The sequence below is a fragment of the Staurois parvus genome, unplaced genomic scaffold (genome assembly GCF_062004578.1).
Source record: "Staurois parvus isolate SC_StPar_1 unplaced genomic scaffold, SC_StPar_1.0 ptg000922l, whole genome shotgun sequence".
NCBI classification, from domain to species: domain Eukaryota; kingdom Metazoa; phylum Chordata; class Amphibia; order Anura; family Ranidae; genus Staurois; species Staurois parvus.
Window position 1 is genome coordinate 635,011 of NW_028318718.1, and position 25,381 is coordinate 660,391.

At 43.2% G+C, this 25,381-nt stretch overlaps 1 protein-coding gene across 1 annotated transcript in view; it reads left to right on the plus strand.

Moving 5' to 3' along the window:
- The window catches only part of LOC149442015 (uromodulin-like), a 33,134-nt gene extending 8,534 nt beyond the window's left edge, over positions 1 to 24,600 (plus strand). Inside the window, exons 5-11 of the mRNA XM_089656635.1 lie at positions 6,617 to 6,837; positions 8,651 to 8,805; positions 11,779 to 12,024; positions 15,770 to 15,926; positions 20,316 to 20,379; positions 22,243 to 22,281; positions 24,175 to 24,600. Of these exons, the coding sequence (XP_089512761.1) occupies positions 6,617 to 6,837; positions 8,651 to 8,805; positions 11,779 to 12,024; positions 15,770 to 15,926; positions 20,316 to 20,379; positions 22,243 to 22,281; positions 24,175 to 24,236 (944 nt within the window). The 3' untranslated portion in view covers positions 24,237 to 24,600. The remainder of the gene's footprint in view (positions 1 to 6,616; positions 6,838 to 8,650; positions 8,806 to 11,778; positions 12,025 to 15,769; positions 15,927 to 20,315; positions 20,380 to 22,242; positions 22,282 to 24,174) is intronic.
- Positions 24,601 to 25,381: the final 781 nt, after the last annotated feature.

Genomic DNA, 25,381 nt, shown 5'->3' on the forward strand with positions numbered 1-25,381 from the left:
CCAGGCAGAGTGTCAGGGACCATCGCGACGCATGGGTCTACACATGCGTAGGCATCTGTCAAGACTTACAGGTAGCAGGGCACTAGGACCCAGGTGCATCCGTCGTCTTGACAGTACTAGGCAGGCACTGGGACCTAGGCGGCGACTGTCAGGTGCAGGGCGGGCTACTTACGCCATCCCTGCACAGATGCTTGTTGCTGAATGGTCTTTTGTATCCTGTTACCTGTGTGTGAGTACTTCTGATTTGGATTGTCTGACCCCTTGGCTTGCCTGACTCTGCTCCTGGATGGTCCCTTATAGATCTGATCTTTTGGTATTGACCCTGCGTGTGACCCGACTATCCTTTGCATATCGTCTTGTACCTCACCGATCCGCTAGTTACCGACCCAGCTTGTTTGACTCTGACTTTGCTCATCCGTCCATTCATCCCTCAAGGATCCCTGGGCTCCCTCACATCAGACTCTTAACCCGCTGGAGCCCTTGGCAGACTCCTCTACCTCCGGTAGAGATACCTAGCAGCTGCGACCTGGTCCCGGAGCGCTCCAAGTCCATCCCCACCATCAGGGGCCCTGGTGAACAAGTACTCCGGTACTTAGACTCCGCACTCTGGGGAGGCTCTATCAGGGGACTGATAGAGGTACTGTCAGGTGGTCCGTACAGTACCATTCGGCCATGACTGAGTCTGGAGGGGGGCCTTCTCCCATAGAAGAGATTTGTCGACATTTGTCCGCCCTAACCCAGGCAGTAACTGCCCTCCAGGACAAATGCTCCCGGTTAGAAAATCGGTTTGACACCATGACCATGTCTGAGGCTCCTCCTCAGAGCCAGGCCTCAACTGTTAGCCCTGAGGTAGCCTCTGGATCTCCCATAGGGGCTGCGGCTGCAGCTTCACCAGCCGAACCTCGTGTTCCCATGCCTGAACGTTTTCGGGGAGATCGTGCACGGTTTAGGTCCTTCAAAAACGCATGTCTGCTGTATTTTGACCTGCAACCTCGTACCTTCACCACTGAGTCAGTTAAAGTAGGATTTGTGATTTCCCTACTACAAGACGAACCCCAGGACTGGTCCCATAGATTAAGGGAAACGCAGGACCCCCAGTTACAGACCATAAACGCATTTTTAGAGGCCATGTCTGTCCTCTATGACGACCCCCAGCGGGTGGCTTCAGCTGAATCCACCCTCTACTCCCTCCGACAGGGTCGTCGAGCTGCGGAGGAATATGCCTCCGAGTTCAGGCGATGGATGGGGGACACGTGTTGGAACGACGCTGCCCTGCGTCACCAATTCCCGGTCAGACTCTCAGAGGCGCTAAAGGATGAGTTAGCCCGGGTTGGCCTCCCAGAGTCCTTGGAAGATCTGATCGCCCTGGCGATCCAAATCGATCGCAGGTTGCGGGAACGCCGGTCTGAGAGGTCAGGCCAAGGTCAAGGAGTCACATGGGCACCTCCCAGGGGCACAGGTCATCTCGCCCCTACCGATGTTCCATCAGCCATTCCTGTGGATACTTCAGAGCCCATGCAACTGGGATTGGCTCGGCAGGCCCTCACCCCAGAGGAGCGCCAGAGAAGACGCACCAGGAACCTCTGTTTCTACTGTAACGGACCGCCTGACAGTACCTCTATCAGTCCCCTGATAGAGCCTCCCCAGAGTGCGGAGTCTAAGTACCGGAGCACTTGTTCACCAGGGCCCCTGATGGTGGGGATGGACTTGGAGCGCTCCGGGACCAGGTCGCAGCTGCTAGGTATCTCTACCAGAGGTAGAGGAGTCTGCCAAGGGCTCCAGCGGGTTAAGAGTCTGATGTGAGGGAGCCCAGGGATCCCTGAAGGATGGATGGACGGATGAGCAAAGTCAGAGTCAAACAAGCTAGGTCGGTAACTAGCGAATCAGTGAGGTACAAGACGATATGCAAAGGATAGTCGGGTCACACGCAGGGTCAATACCAAAAGATCAGATCTATAAGGGAACATCCAGGAGCAGAGTCAGGCAAGCCAAGGGGTCAGGACAGGAGAAGGCAACAAGGTCAGACAATCCAAATCAGAAGTACTCACACACAGGTAACAGGATACAAAAGACCATTCGGCAACAAGCATCTGTGCAGGGCTGGCCTAAGTAGCCCGCCCTGCACCTGACAGTCGCCGCCTAGGTCCCAGTGCCTGCCTAGTACTGTCAAGACGACGGATGCGCCTGGGTCCTAGTGCCCTGCTACCTGTAAGTCTTGACAGATGCCTACGCATGTGTAGACCCATGCGTCGCGATGGTCCCTGACACAGAGTCTGGTCATATGGGTCCCACCTCAGCTGAGCTCCCTCCGTGATTACACAGTGGATTGGAGACTCGGGCAACAGGTGGGCAACCTACCCCTGTGCAGGGGTCTCGGGGACTCAACGGGACTCTAGCTGTGGAGTCTGGCCTAGCACAGCTCCCACCCAGCTTTCTGGGATATCAGGTTCACGGGGACTCAACGGGACTTTAGGTGTGGAGTCTGGCCTCAGCACAGCTCCCACCCAGCTTCCTAGGGACAACAGGCTCACGGGGACTCAACGGGTAGCGATGGCTCAAGCACTCAGGGGCATCACAGGTAGCTATACTCCAGGCACGCCATGGGGCAGTTCAAGTAAGGGTAGTCTAGGCATGTAGTAGGGCAGTTCATGACCCAGGTGGTCTGTGCGCACAACAGGGACAGCTCAGGACACGGGTAGTCAGTGCACACAGCGGGGACAGTTCAAAACACGGGTAGTCGGTGCACACAGCAGGGACAGTTCAAAACATAGGTGGCCGGTGCACACAGCAGGGACAGTTCAAAACAGAGGTGGTTGGTGCACACAGCAGGGACGGTTCAAAACATGGGTGGCTGGTGCACACAGCAGGGACAGTTAAAAACACGGGTGGTTGGTGCACACAACAGGGACAGTTTAGGACACGGGTAGTCTGTGCGCACAACAGAGACAGTTCAGGACACGGGTAGTCTATGCACACAACAGGGACAGGGAGGTGGGTGACTTGTGGACGCTTGGCAGCAGGCAGCTTCCAGGGACCCTCACAGCAGCCGGCTCCTCCAGTGGCCTAGCGATCAGCAGCAGGGGCCCTCACGGAGGCCGGCTCCTCCAGGGGCCCAGCGATCAGAAGGCAGGGGCCCTCACAGCGACCAGCTTCTCCAGGGTCCCAGCGACCAGCAGGCAGGGGCCCTCACAGCGGCCAGCTTCTCTAGGGGCCCAGCGATCAGCAGCAGGGGCGCTCACAGCGGCCAGCTTCTCCAGGGGCCAATCGATCAGAAGGCAGGGGCCCTTACAGCGGCCGGCTTCTCCAGGGCTCAGTGACCAGCAGGCAGGGGCCCTCACAGCTGCCAGGAACAGCAGCGGGGGTAGCATTGCCACAGGGTCTGACCTTGGAAGAGGAAGAGGAGGCTCATGCAGAGCTGCGGAGACTTCCACCCTGGGACATTCAGCGGAGGGAGCAAGATGATTCCAGCAGTGTGCACAGGAACAAAGAAAAAGGCTGCTTCCTGTGCCAGTCTATTTAAAAACCATGTGGGACGCTGCCGGGTTGCCTCGGCCCAGCACCATTCAGGGAAACTTACAAGGACAGAGGAATGTGCAAGGGGGGAGGGAGGGGTGGAGGGATATGGCTGAGTCACAGCAGGCAAAGGGGGGTGGGGGAAGCATGGGCACTCCGTGACAGCCGGTTATTGGCATTCCTCTCCTCACAAGCTGTCACGCTGACAGCTCCTGAGGAGAGGAGAGACGGTAATCGGCATTCCTCAGAGGGGACATGTACAGGGCACTGATGATCAGTGTAGCCCCAGCAGTGCCACCTCACAGTGCCCATCAATGCCACATAAATGCCACATATCAGTGCCTACCAGTGCACATCAATGCCACATATCAGTACCACCTCTTAGTGCCAGTCAGTGCCACCTATCAGTGCCCATCAGTGCAGCCTATCAGTGCCCATCACTGCAGCCTCATTAGTGCACATCAGTGAAGGAGAAAAATCACTTATTTACAAAACTTTATAACAGAAACTAAGAAAACTTTTTTTTTCAGAAATTTCAGTTGTTTTTGGTTTGTTTAGTAAAAAATAAAAAACCCAGAGGTGACTAAATACCACCAAAAGAAAGCTCTATTTGTCTCAAAAAAAGGATAAAACTTTCATGTGGGTACAGTGTTGCATGACCGCACAATTGTTATTCAAAGTGCAACAGTGCTGAAAGCTGGAAATTGCCCTGGACAGGAAGGTGGTATAAGTGCCCTGTAGGCTAGTGGTTAAAGTACACATGCCATGAAAATATTATGGGGACTGACCAGGGGCAGACTGACAACTCATGGGGCCCCCCGGGCAATAGGGGATCATGGGGCCCCTGTGTCCTTGCCCAAACTCAAAAAAGCCTATGAAAAAGGTACCAGGGGCATCTCATGGGGCCTCCTACTGACCCCGGGCCCTCGGGCAGTGCCCGAGTTTCCTAATGGTCAGTCCGCCCCTGGGACTGACATTAGTGACCACTTTCACAATGCTAGTTTCTGAATCACTGACCTGGAACAAGAATGCAGCAAATTACAATTGGAGAAAAGTCGGAGATCCTGATACCTATACAGTATTGGTTCCTGGTTGGTGACTGAAGCCAAAGCATCAGTGTGACAGCCAGAAACCAGCATGTTTAGGCAGAGGAGCTCAGCAATGACAACCCACATACCCCTTAACAATTGTGAATTAGGATATCAGACACACAGGAGAGCATTGGTTTCAATAATGTGAGAAGGATCCGTAAAGAACAACCATTTTGTAGCACTGCAAATATTAAAGAAGAGTCAGTAATGTAATGAGAATATATGTCTGGGCATACATTACAATATCAGCATATACTGGTAGGATTAGTTACATCAGGCTGCTCACTTTTACATTGACAAACTAGAACATCCTTTTAAAGTCGATGACATTATGCCTAACTGAATGATTAGTTTGCTAAAGAAAAATGTAACCTAAATAATTTACATATGAAACCTTTTGAAATCCTTGTGGCATCTCAGTGATGCGGATCTCCTGCAACCTCTTTGCAGCAATTTTATTCTATATGCATGTACTTCAGTGATGACTGCATTTCACAAGGTGGCTCTGCTTATGGTGACAGCAGTGGTCTGTACCTGCATAATGTGTGTTGAAATGCTTCTTGTAATTTCCATCAGAAGCCCATATGGCAGGATGACAATGCAGCATCATGACTGTTGTCACCCTATAATCAGCAGAATAGCAGTATAAGATGAAAAGCCGGAAACTCGTTCTCCCGATAAAAGTACTTTATTCATAAAGGGTACAGTGTGCAAGTTACAGCAACTTACGCGTTTCGCTAAAACTCCTTATTCATAGCCATCATCGGCAGTGCCTGAACCAGGACTTTTATGGCAGGAACACCAAATGTTATGTTAATGAAAGCGGCAGATATGAGAGTATTACAAATTACTTTGAAATCACATGGCATTTTAGTAATTGGGTTGTATCCAATTTAAATCCAAACTCCATGCAGATGTAAAGTACACAAATTAACAAGCCATTTGTGTTCGGGATCGGCACGTTTCTCCTTCTTTATTACCAGATAATTTTTCCGCATTGAGCACTGTGATACTTTGACTGACAATTATTAAGTCATGCAACACTGTGTCCAAATGAATTTTATATGATATTTATGAGACAGATATTGGGGAATTCAGAATAGCCCCAATGACACATTTCTGGCTGTAGTTCCCTTAAGAATTCGGATTATATTCGGATAATACATTGCTTGTTTAATAATTTTTTTATACTGGTAAAAAAAGGTAAAATATACAGCCTGACTGAATTACAGTAATAAATAACGAGGGTTCAGCTCTCAATATCTCTCTTCCAGACTCACCATGGACTCTTTAAAGTGTTACTAAACCCCCAAGAGTAAAATTAATCTATATATGTATATATATATAGCATGCTTGTTATACTCACTATGGAACCTAAGGGGTTAATCCTCCACATTGTGTAAAAAGGCTGTTTGATCCTGTCTTTCCTGATCCTCCCCTTCTTCTACTGTCCCCAATCCATCTGCTCATAGTACAGAGCTCTAGGAGGTACTCTGCGCATGTTCAGTTTGATGTGTATTGCTAGAAAAAACTATTTTCTTGGGAGAGTGCGTGTGATCAGTACAGGGAAAATTGGCACTGTCCAGACAGAGGGTCAGGGGTCATGCATCCTTATAGGACAGTCAGAAGAGAATGAAAACTCCTCCTACAAACTTTAACCAGTGCTCTGCTGGACACTGATAGAAGTCACAAGACTGCTATGTACTGCTGGTGAGAAAAGGTATTTAGCAGTTTATATTTACTAAAATAATTGCATTTCCATGTTGTATGTACTGTGGGAGACCAGATATAGTGAATGCAGGGTCCTGGGTTTAGTAACACTTTCAAATGTTGAGCTTTAGGAATTCTTTCTGTTTGTTGTTTGTTAGGGAACTGGGCCATATGGCTAAAAGTGTCTGTAAGCAGTAACAAATAGTAAGAGGAGTAGATCAATGTACATGTGTAAAAGAACAGTTCTTGTATGCATTGTCCACTGATTGATTTATATGTACTCTTTTGTTGAATTTTCCCAGCACGTAATGATTTTCACCCTACGGTTGACTGTAAGGACAATGCAATAACAGTCACAATGAAGAAATGTGAGCTAGAAGCACTTGGTTACGACCCTTCCAAAGTTCATGTGAGGAATGCATCAGAGGAGTGCAATTTCTATGTTAATGACAACGTCAATGGCTTCAGAGTGACATATTTTATGGCCCAAGCAACATCCAATTGGTGTGGAAACACATTGACGGTAACACACTATTCATTTATTCATTCATTCATTTTAGCAGCTCTTTCGGCTTGTATGTATTCTTTACAACAGGAAATATATGGAAAACGTCACTCTTAGCATTTTGCTTCAGATTTTCCTGGAAAGATTGCCTAAAGCCCAACTCCAGCCAAAATGTTTCATTTCAGTTAGAGCCAGTTCACACCTGATTCACACAGGGCCTCAGTCTGTGTTCCTGTGCCATTCCTCTGTTACTCAGTGCAGTGTGATTTTCAGCTCATTAATTTGAATGGACTGAACTTACACTGGATCGCACCAAAAGTAATGCATGTACCACTCCAAACGCACTGCACTGGATCGCATAACACTGCGATACCATTTGATGTGGTGCAGGTAAACGCACTGTGTTTGGGATCTGCGTTTGGGATGTCATTAGGATTATATGGACACTCACAGCAGAATGCATTTTGAATGCGGTGTGGGAAAAGCACATGAAACATGGGTTTCCCATACGGCATTTAGGTGTTAACGTGCCCTTAGGCCTGCGTTTTTCAGTGCATTTTCAGTTCTGTGGAAATGCACTATAGTCCACTTAACATGGTTTCCTATGGGTCACGTTCACATCTGTGCATTTTCTACAGGTGGGTTTTTTGGAAAGGATCAGGGACATTTTTTTTCCCGCAGCAGTTGTGTTTGTTTACATAGACTTCAATGGAAACGCAGCAAAAGTGTATCAAAAACACAGCGCTTGCATTTTTGATGCGTTTCTGTTTCTCCTACAAGACAACAGACACCTGCCAAAACCACAGCATGCAAAACCCATCAAAAACGCATTAAAAACACGTCAAGAACGCGTGTGAAAAAAATCTGCATAGGTGTGTACCAGGTCTCAAGATTGAACAGGGAAGAGTTAGGGACCCTGTCAGTTTTTTTTTGCTGCCTATGTCTTGGTTGGAGAGATTTCTTTTGTAGGCATCACAGTGCTAAGAAGTGAGAGAAAATCTTTCAATGGGGTCACTGAGAGAAATCTTACCTCTTCCTCATTCTATAAAGGAAATTGGGCTAGTGGTAAACTTTAAGGGACATCTGTACTTTTAGTACATTTATAATTAAAATGCGGATCCCCTCTCCCCCAGAAAGCTCCTTGAGACCTGGTTCACACCAATGCGTTTTTTTAGTGCTTTTTGCAGAAACGCATTACAGTCCATTTAACATGGTTTCCTATGGGACATGTTCCCATCTATGCTTTTTTGAGCTACTGTATTTTTGGGAAGGGTCAGGGACTTTTTTAATTGCAAAACGTAGCATTTTGGTTCAATAGACTTCAATGGAGATGCTGCAGAAAACGCATGTAGTGCATATTTTGATGCGTTTTGCATATTTCATCTGCCCAGTAACAAGTTGGCCTGCCAAAAAATGCAAAACACATCAAAACTATTGCAAAAAGCACTGCAAAATGGACAAAACGCAAACTACATTGGTGTGAACCAGGTCTAATTTTTTCACTTACCAATCTATGATTCATGAAGATCTTATCTTTGGGGCCACTGGGTGCTACATAGTCTCTTCACAAACCTCCTCTCCCCCTCCCCCCCAGCAGGTCCATGCAAGGCAGAAGACTTTCCATTTTTTGCTAGGGGAAGCCTGTTCATTGTTGGGCTCAACGATTGACAGGCTTCATTTCCATTAGGCAGAGTGAAGTGACCCCTCTATATTTCAAAGCTGTTTTTTATTGCTAATTACTTGACAGTGACAGAACGAATTTATGAAGTAAAAGGTCTAACTTGTTTCTGTTTGCTTACAACACTTTGACGGTATTCCCTTCTTTCCACAGTATAATGAATTATATGTCAATATTTCCAACACCATGTACATTGGAGTCCTGGATACAGAAATCATCAGATTCAATAATATCAGCTTTAACTTTACCTGTGTGTATAATCGGGATATGATAACAAGCCTGAAACTGCCTGGAAATATAACCTATCAGTAAGAAATAATATCACACTAACTATATCAGCATTTTGCTTATAAAGACACTAACATAATGTTTAGTTTTCCTTCATTAACCTCTCATTTCCATTAATGGGTTTATGATATTTATAACATTTTAACATGAATACTATTTATACTGTATATGGCTTAGATGGATCCAGGAGCATGATGTCTTGTACTATATGGTGTTAGTACAGGCCTAGCCTTAGAGTTTTTTATCATGTTCAAGTGTATGCTAAGTAATCAGTAAATGCATAGCTCCCAACTGTCCTTGATTTTGAGGAACTGTCCCTGAACAAAGTCCATTTGCCCCTCCTTCTTCCTCATTTGTCCCTTATTTTGGCCTGATCTATATAGTTGTATATAAAATTCACTATTTATCTATCAAAGAGTGTTTTACAGTGTAAAACCTTTCAGCCAATTTCTAAGTTGCTGAATTTGTATATTTCAAAAGCCAATATAAATGAATAGTAGTGGTAAAAAAAAGCACTTGTGGGTTTAACCAATCATTCTCCTTTAATGGGGGCATGGCAGGGGGTGTATCCTATGTCTACATACTTTTGCTAATAGGTGTCCCTCGTTCCCATCTCAGAAAGATGGAAGGTATGATAAATATAATACACTAAGGGATTTACACTCTCCCACCACTTTATTAGGTACACCTGCTCAATTGCTTTGTAACACAAATTGCTAATCAGCCAATCACATGGCAGCAACTCCATGCATTTAGGTATCTAGACGTGGTGAATATGACTTGCTGAAGTTCAAACCAAGCTTTAGAATGGGGAAGAAAGGGGATTTAAGTGACTTTGAACGTGGCATGGTTGTTAGTGCCAGATGGGCTGGTCTGAGTATTTCAAAAACTGCTGATCTAGTGGGATGTTCATGCACAACCATCTCTAGGGTTTACAGAGAATGGTCCAAAAAAAAGAAAATATCCAGTGAGCGGTAGTTCTGTGGATGAAAATGCCATTTTTATGTCAGAGGTCAGAGGAGAATGGGCAGACTGGTTGCTGTGACAGTCAGATGGTAGGGTCAGAATTTGGCATAAACAACATGAATGCATGGATCAATCCTGCCTTGTATCAACAGTTCAGGCTGGTGGTGGTGGTGTAATGGTGTGGGGAGAGGTTCTCTTGGCACTAGCAAGGTGTACCTAATAAAGTGGTCGGTGAGTGTATTATCCATCACAGGGATCACAGTTCTCTCCCTGACGATGCTTTCATCTGCTTTTCTCTCCAGAATGTCATCTTTGTTCAGGCATCACCCAGGGTCAGCACTTACTCCCTGGCTTGGGATAATACAATCAGAAAATGATGTGTCATAATCAGCAGAAGACTGTTGGCTGGGTTAGGGGGCTTGGACACTCGTAGTGTAGGATCAAAGGAAAGCATAGGCATGACCATAACTGAAAGCCAAAAGATAATCAAAGCAGATGCGGTTCTGGGATTTGAAAAATGTGCAGCTCCTCTTTTTTCCCTAGAAATGCTGGGATGGATCAGAGCAGTTTTGTGACTGTCATGTGACTGCATTGGCCATTCAGGACCCCTCTGATGCATCCCTAGGTAAAGAAGATGAAGAACAGTGCATTTTTCAAACACCCAGATTGTTGCACCAGGCTACATTGATGGTGAAACTGAATCACCCACAGAGGTCAGTGCAGCGGGGACCAGGGTAGGGGGGAGGGTGTAGGGTGTTAGTTCACCTTTTCATTTTTTCTGTAAAGGTGAACTTACATTTTAAGGGCACTGACAACATTTGTATTGTTCTCTGTGACCCCAGTGATGAGATTTCCCTATACGTCCTGTCCTGGTGATAGGGTGTCACAGGAACAAAATGCAGAACAAAAACATTCTGGGGAAGGTTAGAATCTGTGTCAGATTTTATTGCTGTTTATTGCAGAGTGACAGAAAGTGAGGGGGAATCTCTCAATAAGTTATGCTCACTGCATTTTGTTTATTTTGGTGTTTTTATGGAGGACACACATCTGGTTATGTGCATAAATAACTGTTCTTACCTCTTAAACTTGATATATACTGTGTAATACAAATACTACACCTGGTATATACAGTATACAATATATTTACAGTACACAGTATACGGTATATACACGGTCTATACACATATCTACAGTATATATATATATATATATATATATATATATATATACAAGCACAAAACACACTACATACGTTCAAACCAGATCATTTACTGCCACGCCAGCTTCACAATTCTGCAATGTGGTGTTTGGCCACAGTGCAGTACCCAAGGTTTTCGTGTTATTAACAGTGCGGATTGGCCACAGAAACCAGCTTAAGCTTTTTCTTGCTTTGTGTTACTAAAACCACAACAGTAAAATCAGTCTGTATGTACATTAAAGCATGTTTGTTATACTCACTGTGGAACCTAAGGGGGTTAATCCTCCACATTGTGTAAAAAGGCTGTTTGATCCTGGCTTCTTTGATTCTCCCCTTCTTCTACTGTCCCCAATCCATCTGCTGATAGTACAGAGCTCTAGGAGACACTCTGCACATGCTCAGTTTGGTGTGTATTGCTAGAGAGTTTTTTTGCATGTGATCAGCACAGGGCCAATCAGCACTGTCTAGACAGAGGGTCAGGGGTCATGCAGCCTCATAGGACAGAGCACAATGAAAATTCCTCCTCAATATTTAACCAGTGCTCTGCTGAATACTGATAGAAGTCACAAGACTGCTCTAACTGCTGATGAGAAAAGGTATTTAGTGGTTTCTATTTACTAAAATAATTGCATTTCCATGTTCTGTGTACTGTGGGAGACCAGATATAGTGAATGCAGGGTCCTGGGTTTAGTTACACTTTAATGCATTAAAATGTAATGATTTTTTAGGCAGACATGGCATTTTAAGACTATTGCTGCTTCTTAGGAAATAAATTGTGATTTAACTTGTTACTAGTGTTGTTATCTAAAAATGTGTTTTGTTTTCTCAGAACGGTATACCTGTCTGGAGCCAATGGAACTGGAATGTATCCCGTTACCATGGCTGCTTATAAAGATTCAACATTTACAATACCATATCAAAATGAAGAAGAAGTGACTATTGGAACAATGATCTATGTGGGAATATTTGTGACAGGAGCTGATGGAAAGATATATGTTCTCCGGATAGAGACGTGTTTTGCAAGTCCAACAGATAATCGTAGTGATGTAAATAGTGTTTATCTTATAAAAAATGGGTAAGTCTGCATTTCTTATACAGCCTTAGAGATGAAAGAAAATGTAAAGACCTAGAACTTCACATAGCACAGAGTGCGAAATACAAAAGAAGCGCAGTTATAACTTAGGAATGAAATAACCTTGCAAACATCTTCCTGATTTAGCTGCAATCAGTATAAGTGTCCTTAGTGGCCTTAGTGTCCTAGACCAGTGTTATCTCCTCTACCCTGATGGCCCGTACACACGATAAGAAAACTGTATGAACATTCCTGCATGAGGAACAATTGGCTGACTATCTGATCGTTAGTATAGTGCTTTCGAAATCCGACTTTTCAGGAGACAAGTTAGAACATTTTTATAGGCCACTTTTTGTTTAACCACCTCCCGCCCGCCATTTAGTACAATGACGGGCCCAAGGTGGTTCTCTCGTTCTGGGAGGACGTCATATGACGTCCTCCCACTCTAACCGCACATGCGTGGCTCTGGGAGCGCACAGCACGGCGATCGGCGGTGCGCTGTGTCCCTCGGAGACAGTGGATCACCGATCAACGGAAAGAGCCGAAGATGTCGGCTCGGTCATGTAATCAGCTGTGTCCAATCACAGCTGATCACATGTAAATAGGGAAATGCCGATTATCGGCATTTCTCTCCTCACAAGCTGACAACTCGAGAGGAGAGGAGAGGAGAGACGGTACTCGGCATCCCTCAGAGGGGACATGTACACTGATCATCAGGGCACTGATGATCAGTGTGCCCTGATGATCTGTGTAGCCCCAGCAGTGCCACCTGTCAGTGTCCATCAGTACCAGCTGTCAGTGCTCATCAATGCCACCTGGCAGTGCCCATCAGCGCCACATCAATGCCACATATCAGTGCCTACCGGTGCACATCAATGCCACATATCAGTGCCCATATGAGCTGCCTTTCAGTGTCACCCATCAGTGTCCATCAGTACCAGCTGTCAGTGCTCATCAATGCCACCTGGCAGTGCCCATCAGTGCCACATCAATGCCACATATCAGTGCCTACCAGTGCACATCAATGCCACATATCAGTGCCCATATGAGCTGCCTTTCAGTGTCACCCATCAGTGCCAGTCAGTGCCGCCTATCAGTGCCAGTCAGTGCCGACTATCAGTGTGCATCAGTGCTGCCTATCAGTGCCCATCAGTGCTGCCTATCAGTACCGCCTAACAGTGCCAGTCAGTGCCACCTATCAGTGCCATATATCAGTGCTGCCTTTCAGTGCCCATCAGTGATGCCTGTCAATGCCCATCACTGCCACCTACTAGTGCCTCCTCATCAATGCCCATCAGTGCCACCTATCAGTGTCCATCAGTGCAGCCTATCAGTGCCCATCACTGCAGCCTCATTAGCGCACATTAGTGAAGGAGAAAAATCCCTTATTTACAAAATTTTATAACAAAAACTAAGAAAAACATTTTTTTTTCAACATTTTTAGTGGTTTTTGGTTTGTTTAAGAAAAAATAAAAAAAACCCAGAGGTGATTAAATACCACCAAAAGAAAGCTCTATCTGTCTCAAAATAATTATAAAAATTTCATATGGGTACAGTGTTGCATAACCGCGCAATTATCATTCAAAATATGACAACACTGAAAGCTGAAAACTGGCCTGGGCAGAAAGGGGGTATAAGTGCCCTGTATGCTAGTGAATAATGTGTACAGTAAATTTATGGAAATAATCGAATAGAAAGAATGTGCATGATCAGAAGCATAGAATGTCCTTACACTTCCCCTTCTACTATACTAGCATATAGCTATGTTTGCCTACGTTCGCTTTTATTGGAAGATAATTTTTTTGCATGTCAACACCATTCCAGCTACATCATGATATGTACTTTCGTTGAAAATTGGACGATCTTTGGTCTGATTTTCTCATAGTGTGTACTAGGCTTTAGAAGCAACATTTTACAGAAAATCTTTGTGGAACCTCAATGTGACTTATTCTACATTGCAGCTTCAGAAAGACATATATTCCTAAAATCAATAATTTTTGGTCAACCCGGGTGGTCCTGTTCTATCTCCAGTGAAAATGGGACTTTGTATGTGTCAGCCACCAGGAGGATAAATCTGTAATATCGCGAGCAACAGTATTAGAAAATATATATATATTTTTATTGGTTCATCATTAAAAAACAAAGTCACACTTCACATTTTAAAACCAAATGATCTTTGAAGATGATATCAGCATGTGGTTACATTCACATAGCAGTAAGATGCACAATAAGCGTATAGGATCAACGCGTTTCACTGCATTTGCTTCCTCAGGATCCACGCTTTAGATGACCCACTATAACAATAAAAATTGTTATATATCATCTTCAAAGATCATTTGGTTTAAAAATGTGAAGTGTGACTTTGTTTTTTAATGATGAACCAATAAAAGTATATACATTTTTTATTACTGTTATTCAATGTGATATTACAGATCTATCCTGGTGGCTGACACATACAAAGACCCAGTTTGACCGGATATAACTGTACCTTCCAGTTTTCTGTTTTCTGTTCTAGACATGTGCTGGGATGGTGCCACGCCGGGGGTACATATATTAAATTCCAGACCCATCTTCCATCTTATAGATACAATAATGTTTGCCCTTCACTGCAGCACTGTTTAAGCATGTCCCCATTATTGTGTTGTGGTGTCATCCATTCTAAATTAATTCTACACTTGCAGAGGCAATTGCATTTCAGCATACTGCATGTACAGTAACACACTGGTGCATTGTGTTGCCAGAAAAAAGACCAGGTCCAATTTTATGTGGACTGAGGTGCGTTGGCAGCCCATTGAAAATAAATGGACTTCCTTAATGCAACATGTGCTAATATGCCGGTAGTAACACCTTGACAAAGTCATCCACGGCCAATATGGCAAACTGTGACCAATCCCCTCCTGGTGTGCGCACTTCATCGTTTTCTTCAGCTAAGAACCCACTCTTAGCTGCCGCAGCTGCTATCTTACCATACATTTGCAGTTCCCCAGTCTGCTAATGAGATTTCACATGGGCCTGGAAGTGCGCTGTCATGTTGTGGGACCTGTTCTGTTATTCTCCGTCGGTCTCCTTATACTGATTATGAATAGTGTCAGACCAGCCAGAGGCAAAACACAAGCCAGGGCTCCAAAGGCATTGCTAGGATTGTGAAAGACTTGAGGTACTGGACAGTTCAGCTAGAGGCAAGGTGTGGTGCACCTATGCAAGGAACTGACGGTGGGGCCACCTTGTACTAACAGAGGGAAGGGTTTAAAGGGGTATAGTTAAATGGGGCCTCAGCCTGTATGCTATACTATATATATAGTACCCTAATAAAGCGCCCCATGATTGCATATTTCCTTTAAGTCAAATGTGGCAAACGCTATCAAAGGCAAAGAAATGAAATGGTTCAATAAGATCATTGCTGATTTCCTTGAGGTGATTGTAGCTGTATTAGTTCACTTGTGACAAACAATTGAGTACTGTCCGTGATACTTTTTTATTTCACTAACAAACAATTTTCAGGACAAGCTGCTTGGACCCTGAAGTAGGGGACATACCCTGAAAGGTTGTCCTGAAAATTGTATGTTAGTGCAAATAAAAAAAATATCACGGACAGTACTCAATTGTATCATTGCTGATTTACAATCAAGGCAAAAATCAAAGCCTAATTATGAAAAGTAATATTTCATTTTCCTAAGTCATGCTAAAACCTGCCAGTTTGGTCAGCAGTGTAACCAAAAAATTCTTGTATGTTTTTTCTTCTTTACAGCTGCCCCCAGGGACCTGTTTCCACAACTGTGTTACAAGATAGAAATGCATTAGAGGCAGCTTTCAGCATAAGCTCCTTTCAGTTTCAAAATCAGGCCAATGTATACCTTTTCTGTGATGTACGTTTGTGTGACAACACCACTGAAACATGTTCTGGGGTAAGTGATAAATACCTTTTCTCTGAAAAGAGGCTGAGATTATTTGGCAGCAATGAAGCATTTCTCAAGGTGTCCATAGGCATTACATGACAGTTTAGATTGTCTACTGGCTAGGAGCAACATACCATACACTGTGGTTGATTTGCCTTCCCATTGAGGTACCATTCATGTTAAGAAATCCAGCAGTTGCCACCTATGACTGTGGGTTGTCAGATCTTCACTAGCTGTGAAGATGACTATTACTGTCCATGGACACCTGAAAGTGATTTTTTCATGACAGAAGTACAGGGTTGCCATTGCTGGCCTCCTTCTGAAAACTGTAGCTGCCTGGCTATATCTGATTAAAGCAGTATTGAACCCAAACCAAAAATGTAATATATTGCAGCTTACCAATGATTAGATGTGTTGGCTGCATTAGTTTCCTTTTTTATGTTTTTTCCCCCTCTATTTTCACCTGGTGATCTGTCCAGTAACACACCTCCTGTATTAGAGTGCCCCCACTCTGGATGAAGGAGCACAAGGGGCAACTTTGGACAGCAGCATTCTCGGTCTCGGGGAAGGGAAGTGTTAGATGTACTAGCAGTTTTAAATACACAAATCAAGCCATACTCTGAGTAATACTTTATAAGCAGTTACAGCAAACAGTTTTGTTCCTTTTGGGATAAAGGCTTTACATGAATAAATTAAATCTGATCATTGTAAGCACCCTTGCCAGTGGAAGATGTTTTGTCTCATCCCTGTAACTGATACTTCTGTGGGAGCAATTGTTCTTTTGAAAAACAACAGACTTACTGGCTATACAGAATGTGGATCCTGTAATTGCAAAAAGGGAAAGGGACCTGTCTGGGTTCAATGAGCAGGAGTCTGCTTCTAGTCAGCAAACTTTAACTTTAACTTATAGAGTCTATATAGTAAGCCAACAAAACACTGCTTTTAATGTCTCTTGCACACAGCAATTAAAGAATATGAAAACCCAACATTTCATATTCCTGATATGTGCCTGTTGTACCATGTACTTGTATGAAAAAGTATCCAGTCCCTCTGCTTTCCTATTAAAAACTGACCAAACTAGGTATGAGAGCAAAGCATGGTCAGTTCACTAGATGTGCTGGGATCTCAGCCTGCTCTCCTCCAATGATCAGACTTATCCTGACACGCTGTCCCCTGCACAGCCACTCACTGGGAAGATCATTGTGCTGCTGTTTCTCCTCCACCAGATATTATGCAGCTGAGAACAGAGGGAATGTGATCACTTATTTTAGAAAAAGGGGGAAAACATGTAGCGGAGGAAATTAATCCTATCTGTGACTGCTGTAATCTGCTGACTTGTATTTCCTCTGAACCCTGACACTTGCACAGTGAGGGATTTCAGCCCCTCCCTTCTCCACTCAGACTGCAATAGAGAGAGAGCCAATCAGAAGAGCCATTAAAGGAGCCAATGACAGGGACTTTCTCAAGCAGGAGGTTTAGCTGCAAAGCATTGTGGAATATGCAGTCTTGAACAGAAACAGCCTGATAGGCTTATAAAGAAATAGAATTTCAAAGGCCATTGTGCTTAGTGAGAGTAGAGTGAAGGACTCCATCTTGCTTTTTCCTGAGGGGATGCAGTCTGCATGTGGCAGGGAACAGTCTGGACCTAGCAGAGAAGTGCTTAGGGTCAGTTCACAGCATGCTGAGTTATCTGCATCAATCGGGGGAACATCCAAACTGAGAGATGTAGACCTACAATATAGAAGCACTCATCCTGAGGTGACCAGAGGAGCCTGTCATTTCCAGGACGATCGTTTGGGCCTTTGTCACAGGATCTAGTGAGAGGGATTTTTCCCACTGACAGATGACAGGAACACTGCACACAGACAGAGGCATTACACTTTGCCCATACTCACCAGGCACTGGGTTGTGTAGATGGCCATGCTAAACAGACACAGTTATACAAATACTGCCACGGGATTACAATTCTACTTTACCATAGGAGTTTAACCTCCCTGGCGGTATTCCCAAGTGTAGCTCGGGGTAAGGTTTCAGTACCACAAGCGGTAACCCCGAGCTACACTCGGGAATACCATGCGACGTTGCTCCACGATCCCTGTATCACTTACCTTGTCCTGCGCTCCCACGATGTCCCTCCTGCAGTGTCCCCAGCAATGTAATCCGGCAGATGCCGGCATCTGTCATCTGGGTTCTGTCCCCTGTGAGCGTCGGGACGTACGGGGGACGGAACGGCGGGAAATTCAAAAATGACAAAAAGTGACATTCACTAAAATCACTAAAATCACATAGTATTCCATTACTGTATCAAACCATTTCACATACATTTTGTCCTGAGTGCTTTGTCCTGTGCCCTGCCTGCATTTTTACTGTTCTTTCTGCCTGGAAACTGAGAAATGTCCATGGTGTCCAAAAAGCGTCACTTTAGGTCAAAAGCGGTTTTAGACCAGCTAGAGAACAGCGATAGTAAATCAGAACCACTTGCAGAATTGAGTGATAATGATTTGTGGGGAAATTCGTCATCAGACACTGAAAACGATTTTGCGACTTTGCTCAGTGATGTGCGAACTTGGCGCTATATTTCAAATTTCAGTGTTTTTGGTTTGATTATATTATTAAATTAAATTTATTATTATTTTATTAATTTTTTTATGATTATTTATTAAATTATAATTTATGATTTAGTGTTTCAAATTTTATCATACCCGGGATGTTTACTAGACTCTTGTTCGGACAGATTTCAGTGAGTTATTCCTAGAAATTACAGCCCTACAATAAAAAAATACATATTTCCGTGCAAAATAATGGTACCGCTTTCAGCACCAAAAATCTGAAATAATCATACCGCCAGGGAGGTTAAGTGCACCAATGAAAGTGGCTAGCTGAAGATCCCAAGATTCATCCTGTTACCAAGAGACTGAAGTTACTGGTGCCATATGGGCAAGCGCATGCGTATTCAGGTCTCTATAATATATGGTGTGTGAGGGAATAGCTTTACCTTAGAAAGTAGCTATTAAGCATCAGTTGGGTACAGTGTTTTCCTATTGGGGTCATGGTGTCGGGGGTTAGAAGGGAGAAGTCTGACACAACAGAGAGTCATTCTTCTGCTCTCCTCCTGCTTGGACATCATAGAGCCAAATTTATGTAAAGGGGTTTAGACCCACTTTGAGGTTGCCATTTAAGTGTTTGCCTCTGCTCTTGGGGTTATTCACGGTTGGAATCCTCTGAAAGCAGCCTGAGTGTAAAAGTGAGTTATATTGCTTTCGGTCACAGTATTTGCTGTTCTCTTGATTCACCTAACGTATACCTGTTGTTAATGTTTATTACTTCCCATAGAGGTCATACAGTAAAGCTGATCTCTGTGTTTTATTATAAAGTGTGTGCTTTTCATTGGTCCTTGCGCTTACACTACTGCCAGGTGTGTCAGTTGGGGCTGAGACCATTCTTGGGGTTGAGAGGCAGAGTGGCGGAGCGAACAAACTTAAGCAGCCCCTTCGGGGGTATCGCTACAAAGATATTTATGTTTTTTTGTATCTATACACAAATGTGTTACATGTTCCCACTGCTGCAGCTTCTCCTCTTTTCGCCGCCTCTAGTGACAGCAAACCAGGGATCTTCTCCCTGAACTTGCTGTCACAGGTTTTAAAAAAACACGGCCCTGTGTGGATCTGTTCTGTGATTGGGGTGATGGAATTCTATGAATGGGAGAACTACAAGTACTGATAATCTTTGTGGCTGTCGGCTTGTAGTTCTCAATGAATTACCAGGGCGCTGTTGAGTGCATTAGGCAGTTCATTGCTTCATCCTGTCATTGTGTAAATGCCTGTATGTATGAAGTAAGAGCAGACATCTAACACTGACAGCCTGCAGCAGTCCTGCATTGCATCCGTGATCTACTGGTCGCTGGTGAAATGCTTTGCAGGCTCCTAGTAAAAACATAATCAATACACTTTTTTTTCTGCAAAAAAAAGGGCATTTTAATATTTTTTACAAAGGTGATCTTATCCTTTAAACTGAATGGGTTGTTTTACAAGGTGAGGGTTTACAATCACTTTACGTACATTATATGGGCATACAGTGTAAAATACATCTTTTGTTGTGGTGCTCAAGAGCCACAGCTGCAGCGTATTTTTGCCTACAGGAATGCATTACAAAACCTGCCATGTGCGTAGCTGCCGGCACACGCATGTACTCACACACACGTATGGATGTATTTTTCCAGACTTAAAATGTAATGTTTTGAAAATCCTGCCTATATACATGTGTGAATAGATGCTGGTGCTAGCAGTTACTTGTGCCATGCTATTTTTATATAATAAAAATCTAGAATCTCTGTGTGATTTCCTATGATCAGACAAGTCAGCCAATCTAACAGCTTATGTTTTTTTTTGCTTTCCACAGTGCGGTGCTTCTAGATCCTACAACACAGCTACTAATGAAGTCAAGATAGGCCTAAACTTGGCAGGTATGGCACAATAATTATCATATACATATGTACAGAAATGTTTTCTATTTGTTTTGATCATTTTTATCATAAGACATAGTCTTTTAGTGCCCGATCACACCAGTGTGATTTCAGGTGAATGTGAATGTCAGTGTCTTAACATGTGCGTTTTGCTGCAGCGCAATTTCTAAAGTAGTTCTTGCATTACTTTTTCTGCAGTTTTGTCACGATTTCACATACATAGAATATAATGGAAATCACACTGCATATTGCAAGAAATCATTGAAAATCTTCACAAGTAGCAATAAAGTCTTCAGAAATCGCACTAAAATTGCACACAAATTGCGCAATTTAAATTGCAGCGGTGTGACGGGTGACTTAATTTATGAATCCTATTTTTATATTCTCTGCACATAATTAGGTGGTTGTCAGCAAGAGTGAAAATAACATCTGTAGTAAATTGACCCCACAGTGTCTTCACCAATGTCCATCTTTCAGCACTCAATAGTTGTTGGTGTCAATGAGTTCTTATTAAGAATTTTAGTTACGTTGCTTCAGCAACCTATCGCAATCAGACTTGCTCTACAGGTTTGAATCAGTTTGGGGCTGTAGGAAAATAATTCCACTTCTTATGTTACATTCACACCTCTGTGTGTTTGATGCGGTATGTTTTAAGCACAATTTACTTGCGCTTTGATGCGTTTGATATGTGTTACCATTCATTCCAATGGAAGGTGCATATTTCTCAGGAAACCACAACATGCAGCAAAAAGGACTTTTCTTTGCACTCCCTACCCACACAGTAGTAAAAAGCATAGGCACAAATGTGTCCCTTATAAGAAGACATTGATACGCAAAGCCCAGAGAAGTTTCCACTGTTCATGCTTGTACAAGCTAATGCATTGGTCTTAGTATTTAGCGTTCTTCATCTTTGTCTTTCTTTATGTGTGATTCATCACCATTGTCTGTCTCATTTCTCCATGTGGTAGACATATTACACATCCTGACTACAGGTAATTTACACTGGAATGCAGTGCAGGAAATCCACGTTCTTGGCACACATTGTGGGTGTGTGATCTGCTGCTGGTGTCAATATAACCCTAATGACATCCTATATGTGGAATGTTTGCCTGCAGCAGATTGCATGGTACCGCAGTACCATATGATATGGTACAGTGTGTTTTTGAAAAGTAGTGTATGCACTACTTTTGGCTCGATCCAGTGCGATCACAACAGATTGAGTCTCACAAGAATCACACAGGAACGAGGACTGTGGTCCTGTGCAATTCAGGCATGAACCGGCCCTAAATAAGACATTTTTGCTCTTGATGGTATGAACCTGTGTTTTGTTCAAACACCCAATTAAGCTGCAAGGGTGGTATCCAAAAATATTGAGGACTTTTCCACAGTGTTGTAGTCCAATTGCAAAAGTATTCACACCCTAAATAGAGTAATACACCTTCCCTGTTTATGAGAATAATACAGTTTTTGTCTGTTGCCCTTAAAGTGGTTCTAAAGGCTAATAGTTTTGATCTTAATGCATTCTGTGCTTTAAAAAAAAAACCATTACCTGCCCCCCCCCCCTTCCGTTCCTGAACACTTACCTGCCTCCTCTCACGATCCAGCACTGTCCTATCTGCATATCTTCTCCCTTCACTTTCTCTTCTCACAGGAGACTCAGGCAGCAGAGGGAGCTATTGGCTCCTGCTGTTGCCAGCCAAATCCTGTCAGGAGGGAGTGGGGGGGGGGGGGAGCCATGCTGTGTGAGTCTATTTAACTCCATTGACTTTGTCTGAATTAGTATACAACTTATTGGTTTTGACATTGAAAAATATTAATAATTTCTTTAGCATTCTATTAATTACTGTTTTGTATTTGATGCAGGTAATTTTGACTATGTGGGAAGTGCTGGAAAACATACAGGTAAGATTTACAGATGATGAAGATATATACTATAATATACTGTAGAATAATTAGCTGATAGTTTAGAAGTCTGGAAAAGCTGTCCCTGCAGCTCCTCTTCAGCAAAGAATCCTTTAGTAAATATAGTGATGTTGCCCAATTTAGTTAAGTATCATCTAAATTCTCAGATAAAATGATAGAAGGGGTATTGCTGGGCAGTGGATCTACTTTTATTCCATGAATCCTTTTTCAGTCCTTGCATTGTGGTTATCATTTTAATATGAAATATCTTGCTATTCCATGCATATAAAACCAACTTAAAGATCAATAGTTGCTGTCATTATGCATTTGCTAGGTCATGGCTTCTCAACTAGGGTTCCTCAGGAGGTTGCTAGGGGTTCCTTGAGCAATGAGCAATTTCTGTCTCCCAGATACGTTCCTACTGACACCATTGATCATTTTAGCTATCTGTAAGGGGGTAATTCGTCCCAGTGACCACAAGCATAAGGAGCTTTCTTCTCACTGACCATCACACTAATGTATCATGAGTTATAGATATAGTAATTTGTAGCTGAGGGTCACTGAGCTACAAAATCTTTTTAAGGTTTCCTCTGCATTGAAAAGGTTGAGAAAGGCTGATATGGAGTCTGTATTTATTAAAGCAAATGAAAAAGAGCAGGGGAAAGGTTAAGAAAGGCTGGGTTAGGTGTGCGCTTTTCCTTGTTTAGTCGGGAAGGACCAGCAAAATCATTACATGCAGTTATATTGGCTGAGGAGGCCAAACTGTTTCATATATTAGTCCAATTGCAATATTCCCAATGCACACGTTCCTGAAGATGGCTGTTCAGTGTTGGTGGGTGTTGCAGTGACTACCGGCTAGGAACCGTAGACACTCAATGTAAAAAAATGTAAAATGCTTTCCAATTTACCCAATTAAAATAAAACCTTCAAAGAAAACCAGAAAAAAATGTTGTAATCTAGATGTTGTAGTCTGTTGGTGATCTCCTGAAGATTCAATTTTTTTGGCTACCATGCTAATCCTCTGACTCCACAGAGCCAGTCAGTCAGTGAGGCACAACAAGTATGTTTCAACACAATATTAAAGCCAGAGAATTGGCAGGGCTGCCAGAAACTAGCATTTTCAGATGGAGGGCAGCATTATTAGCTCCTATTTTTCTGTCATTGTCAATGCCATTCCATAGAGGTATAAGTAATTGGTAATAGCCCAAGCAGTGTGTGTACCTTCCCAGTCGGCTGTTTTGAATCCTGTTTGGGGAATGGTGGACACTGAGAAATCATTGGATTTTACTTTGATAGAGATCTGTTCTTGGAAACACATTGATTTTGTTATGACTGTGACCAAACAAGGACATGAGGGGAAATTTCGCAATGGGGACACCTGTTCTGGTGACAACTTCTAGGGGACTTTTCCTCACTTTTTCTCACTGCTCTAAATAATGATTAAGTGGATGAACCCCTACCAATAGGTCTAAAGTACAAATATATATTTATGCAAAAATTCCCCCAGCCCCCTCTATATTCCCCTTATAAATACAATCTGATATGTTACACACAAGCTACCCAAGCTAGTTTGTATTTACCTCTTCCAGAGGCCCCTGCGCTATCTGCTTCCTGGCCAGTGAAATCTAGTGGCGGGCTGCCTGTGTTTGCCCACTAATGTCCCATAGACTTTGCTGCTCCTGCAGCATGGGTGCAGCCTATTCAAGTCTATGGGACCTAGTGTACATAGTGTTTCCTACAGTCTTCAAAAAATAAGATAAAGATTATAGTATGGTTGTGTTGTATTCTCTCCAATAAAGAAGTCATGTATGAATACTAAAGAGACATACAGTTTTAGACTTGAAAGTATTTTGCATGTTTTTAGTACCTTGAAACTATTTTTTTTTCTTCTAGCTGCATCCTGGGCTCTGCTGGCTGGAATTCAACTAGCTTTTGTGTTTATCAAGTTCTTCTAAGAAGATCTGAAATCACCTCTTTGTGGTCAGCCATGGCATATATACTTGTGATATCTTATATTAGTGCTGCACATATATCTCAATATACTGTACGCAATCTACAGAGTGCATCAAAAACATGTAACTTAAATATATACTTGCATATATATATATATATACTTGCAAATATACTTGAATAAATCTTAAGGCAAATAAACCTGATTATTTATTTTCTGTATTGGACAGAGATATCAGACTCTGCATTGTATTTATGCTTCTTGTATTCTATGTCTTTCTTTAAAGCGGAACTTCACTCTCTCGGTCATTTGATTATTTGTAATCCTTATGATGCTTGCATTAGTAAATAAATGGAAGGCATACTATATCTATTTGGTCTAAACTTTTGTTTTTACATTTCTTCAGTTACTGTAGTTCCTGGTTTCCATGCCTAGGCAAATTATGTCATATATCCCAGGTGTCGTCACTAGGGGAAGAGGGGAGGAGAGGTTTTCTCAGCTAAGCACACCCTTCTGCCTGCATGAGTTAAGAGCAGATGGATTCTAGGAAATAAATGCTACATGAATCATGTGCCCTTACTCAAGATGGCCACAGCCAGACATTCTACGGGGTGCTTTTCAAATTGATTTTGCAGCAAAATAAAGCATGGAGACATGGATGGATTGGGGGGAGGGGGTGAGATTGCTTTGAATATTAAATTTCAATATTAAACTTTGAATATTATTGAATATTACCTGAAGACTGGGAGGTTCTTACAAATTCAGTTCCTAAAATTCCAACTCTATGATGTAGTGTTATAATTAGAGATGAGCGAAGAAATGAAAAATTCGATTCGACTGATTCGGCGAATTCGTGGACAATATTCGATTCGAGTCGAATAAATTTGCTGTGAATTTAACTTAAAAAAGGGTGTTTCTAGGCTTCAGAGAGACTTAATATTAGTGCAGAACACTGTACCTTTAATTTAAATGCCCTTGGAGTCTGCTGGGGAAGAGAAATAATACTGTCAGTCAGTATGACATGCAGATGAGTGCCGTCGATCTTAGAATCACCGCACACTTCACTCATTTGGCCAGTCACGGGGCCAAAACCAGTGTTTGGAGCCACAGTGTGGCGGTGGAGCCAGCAGCAATGGGAGGCCATACAGC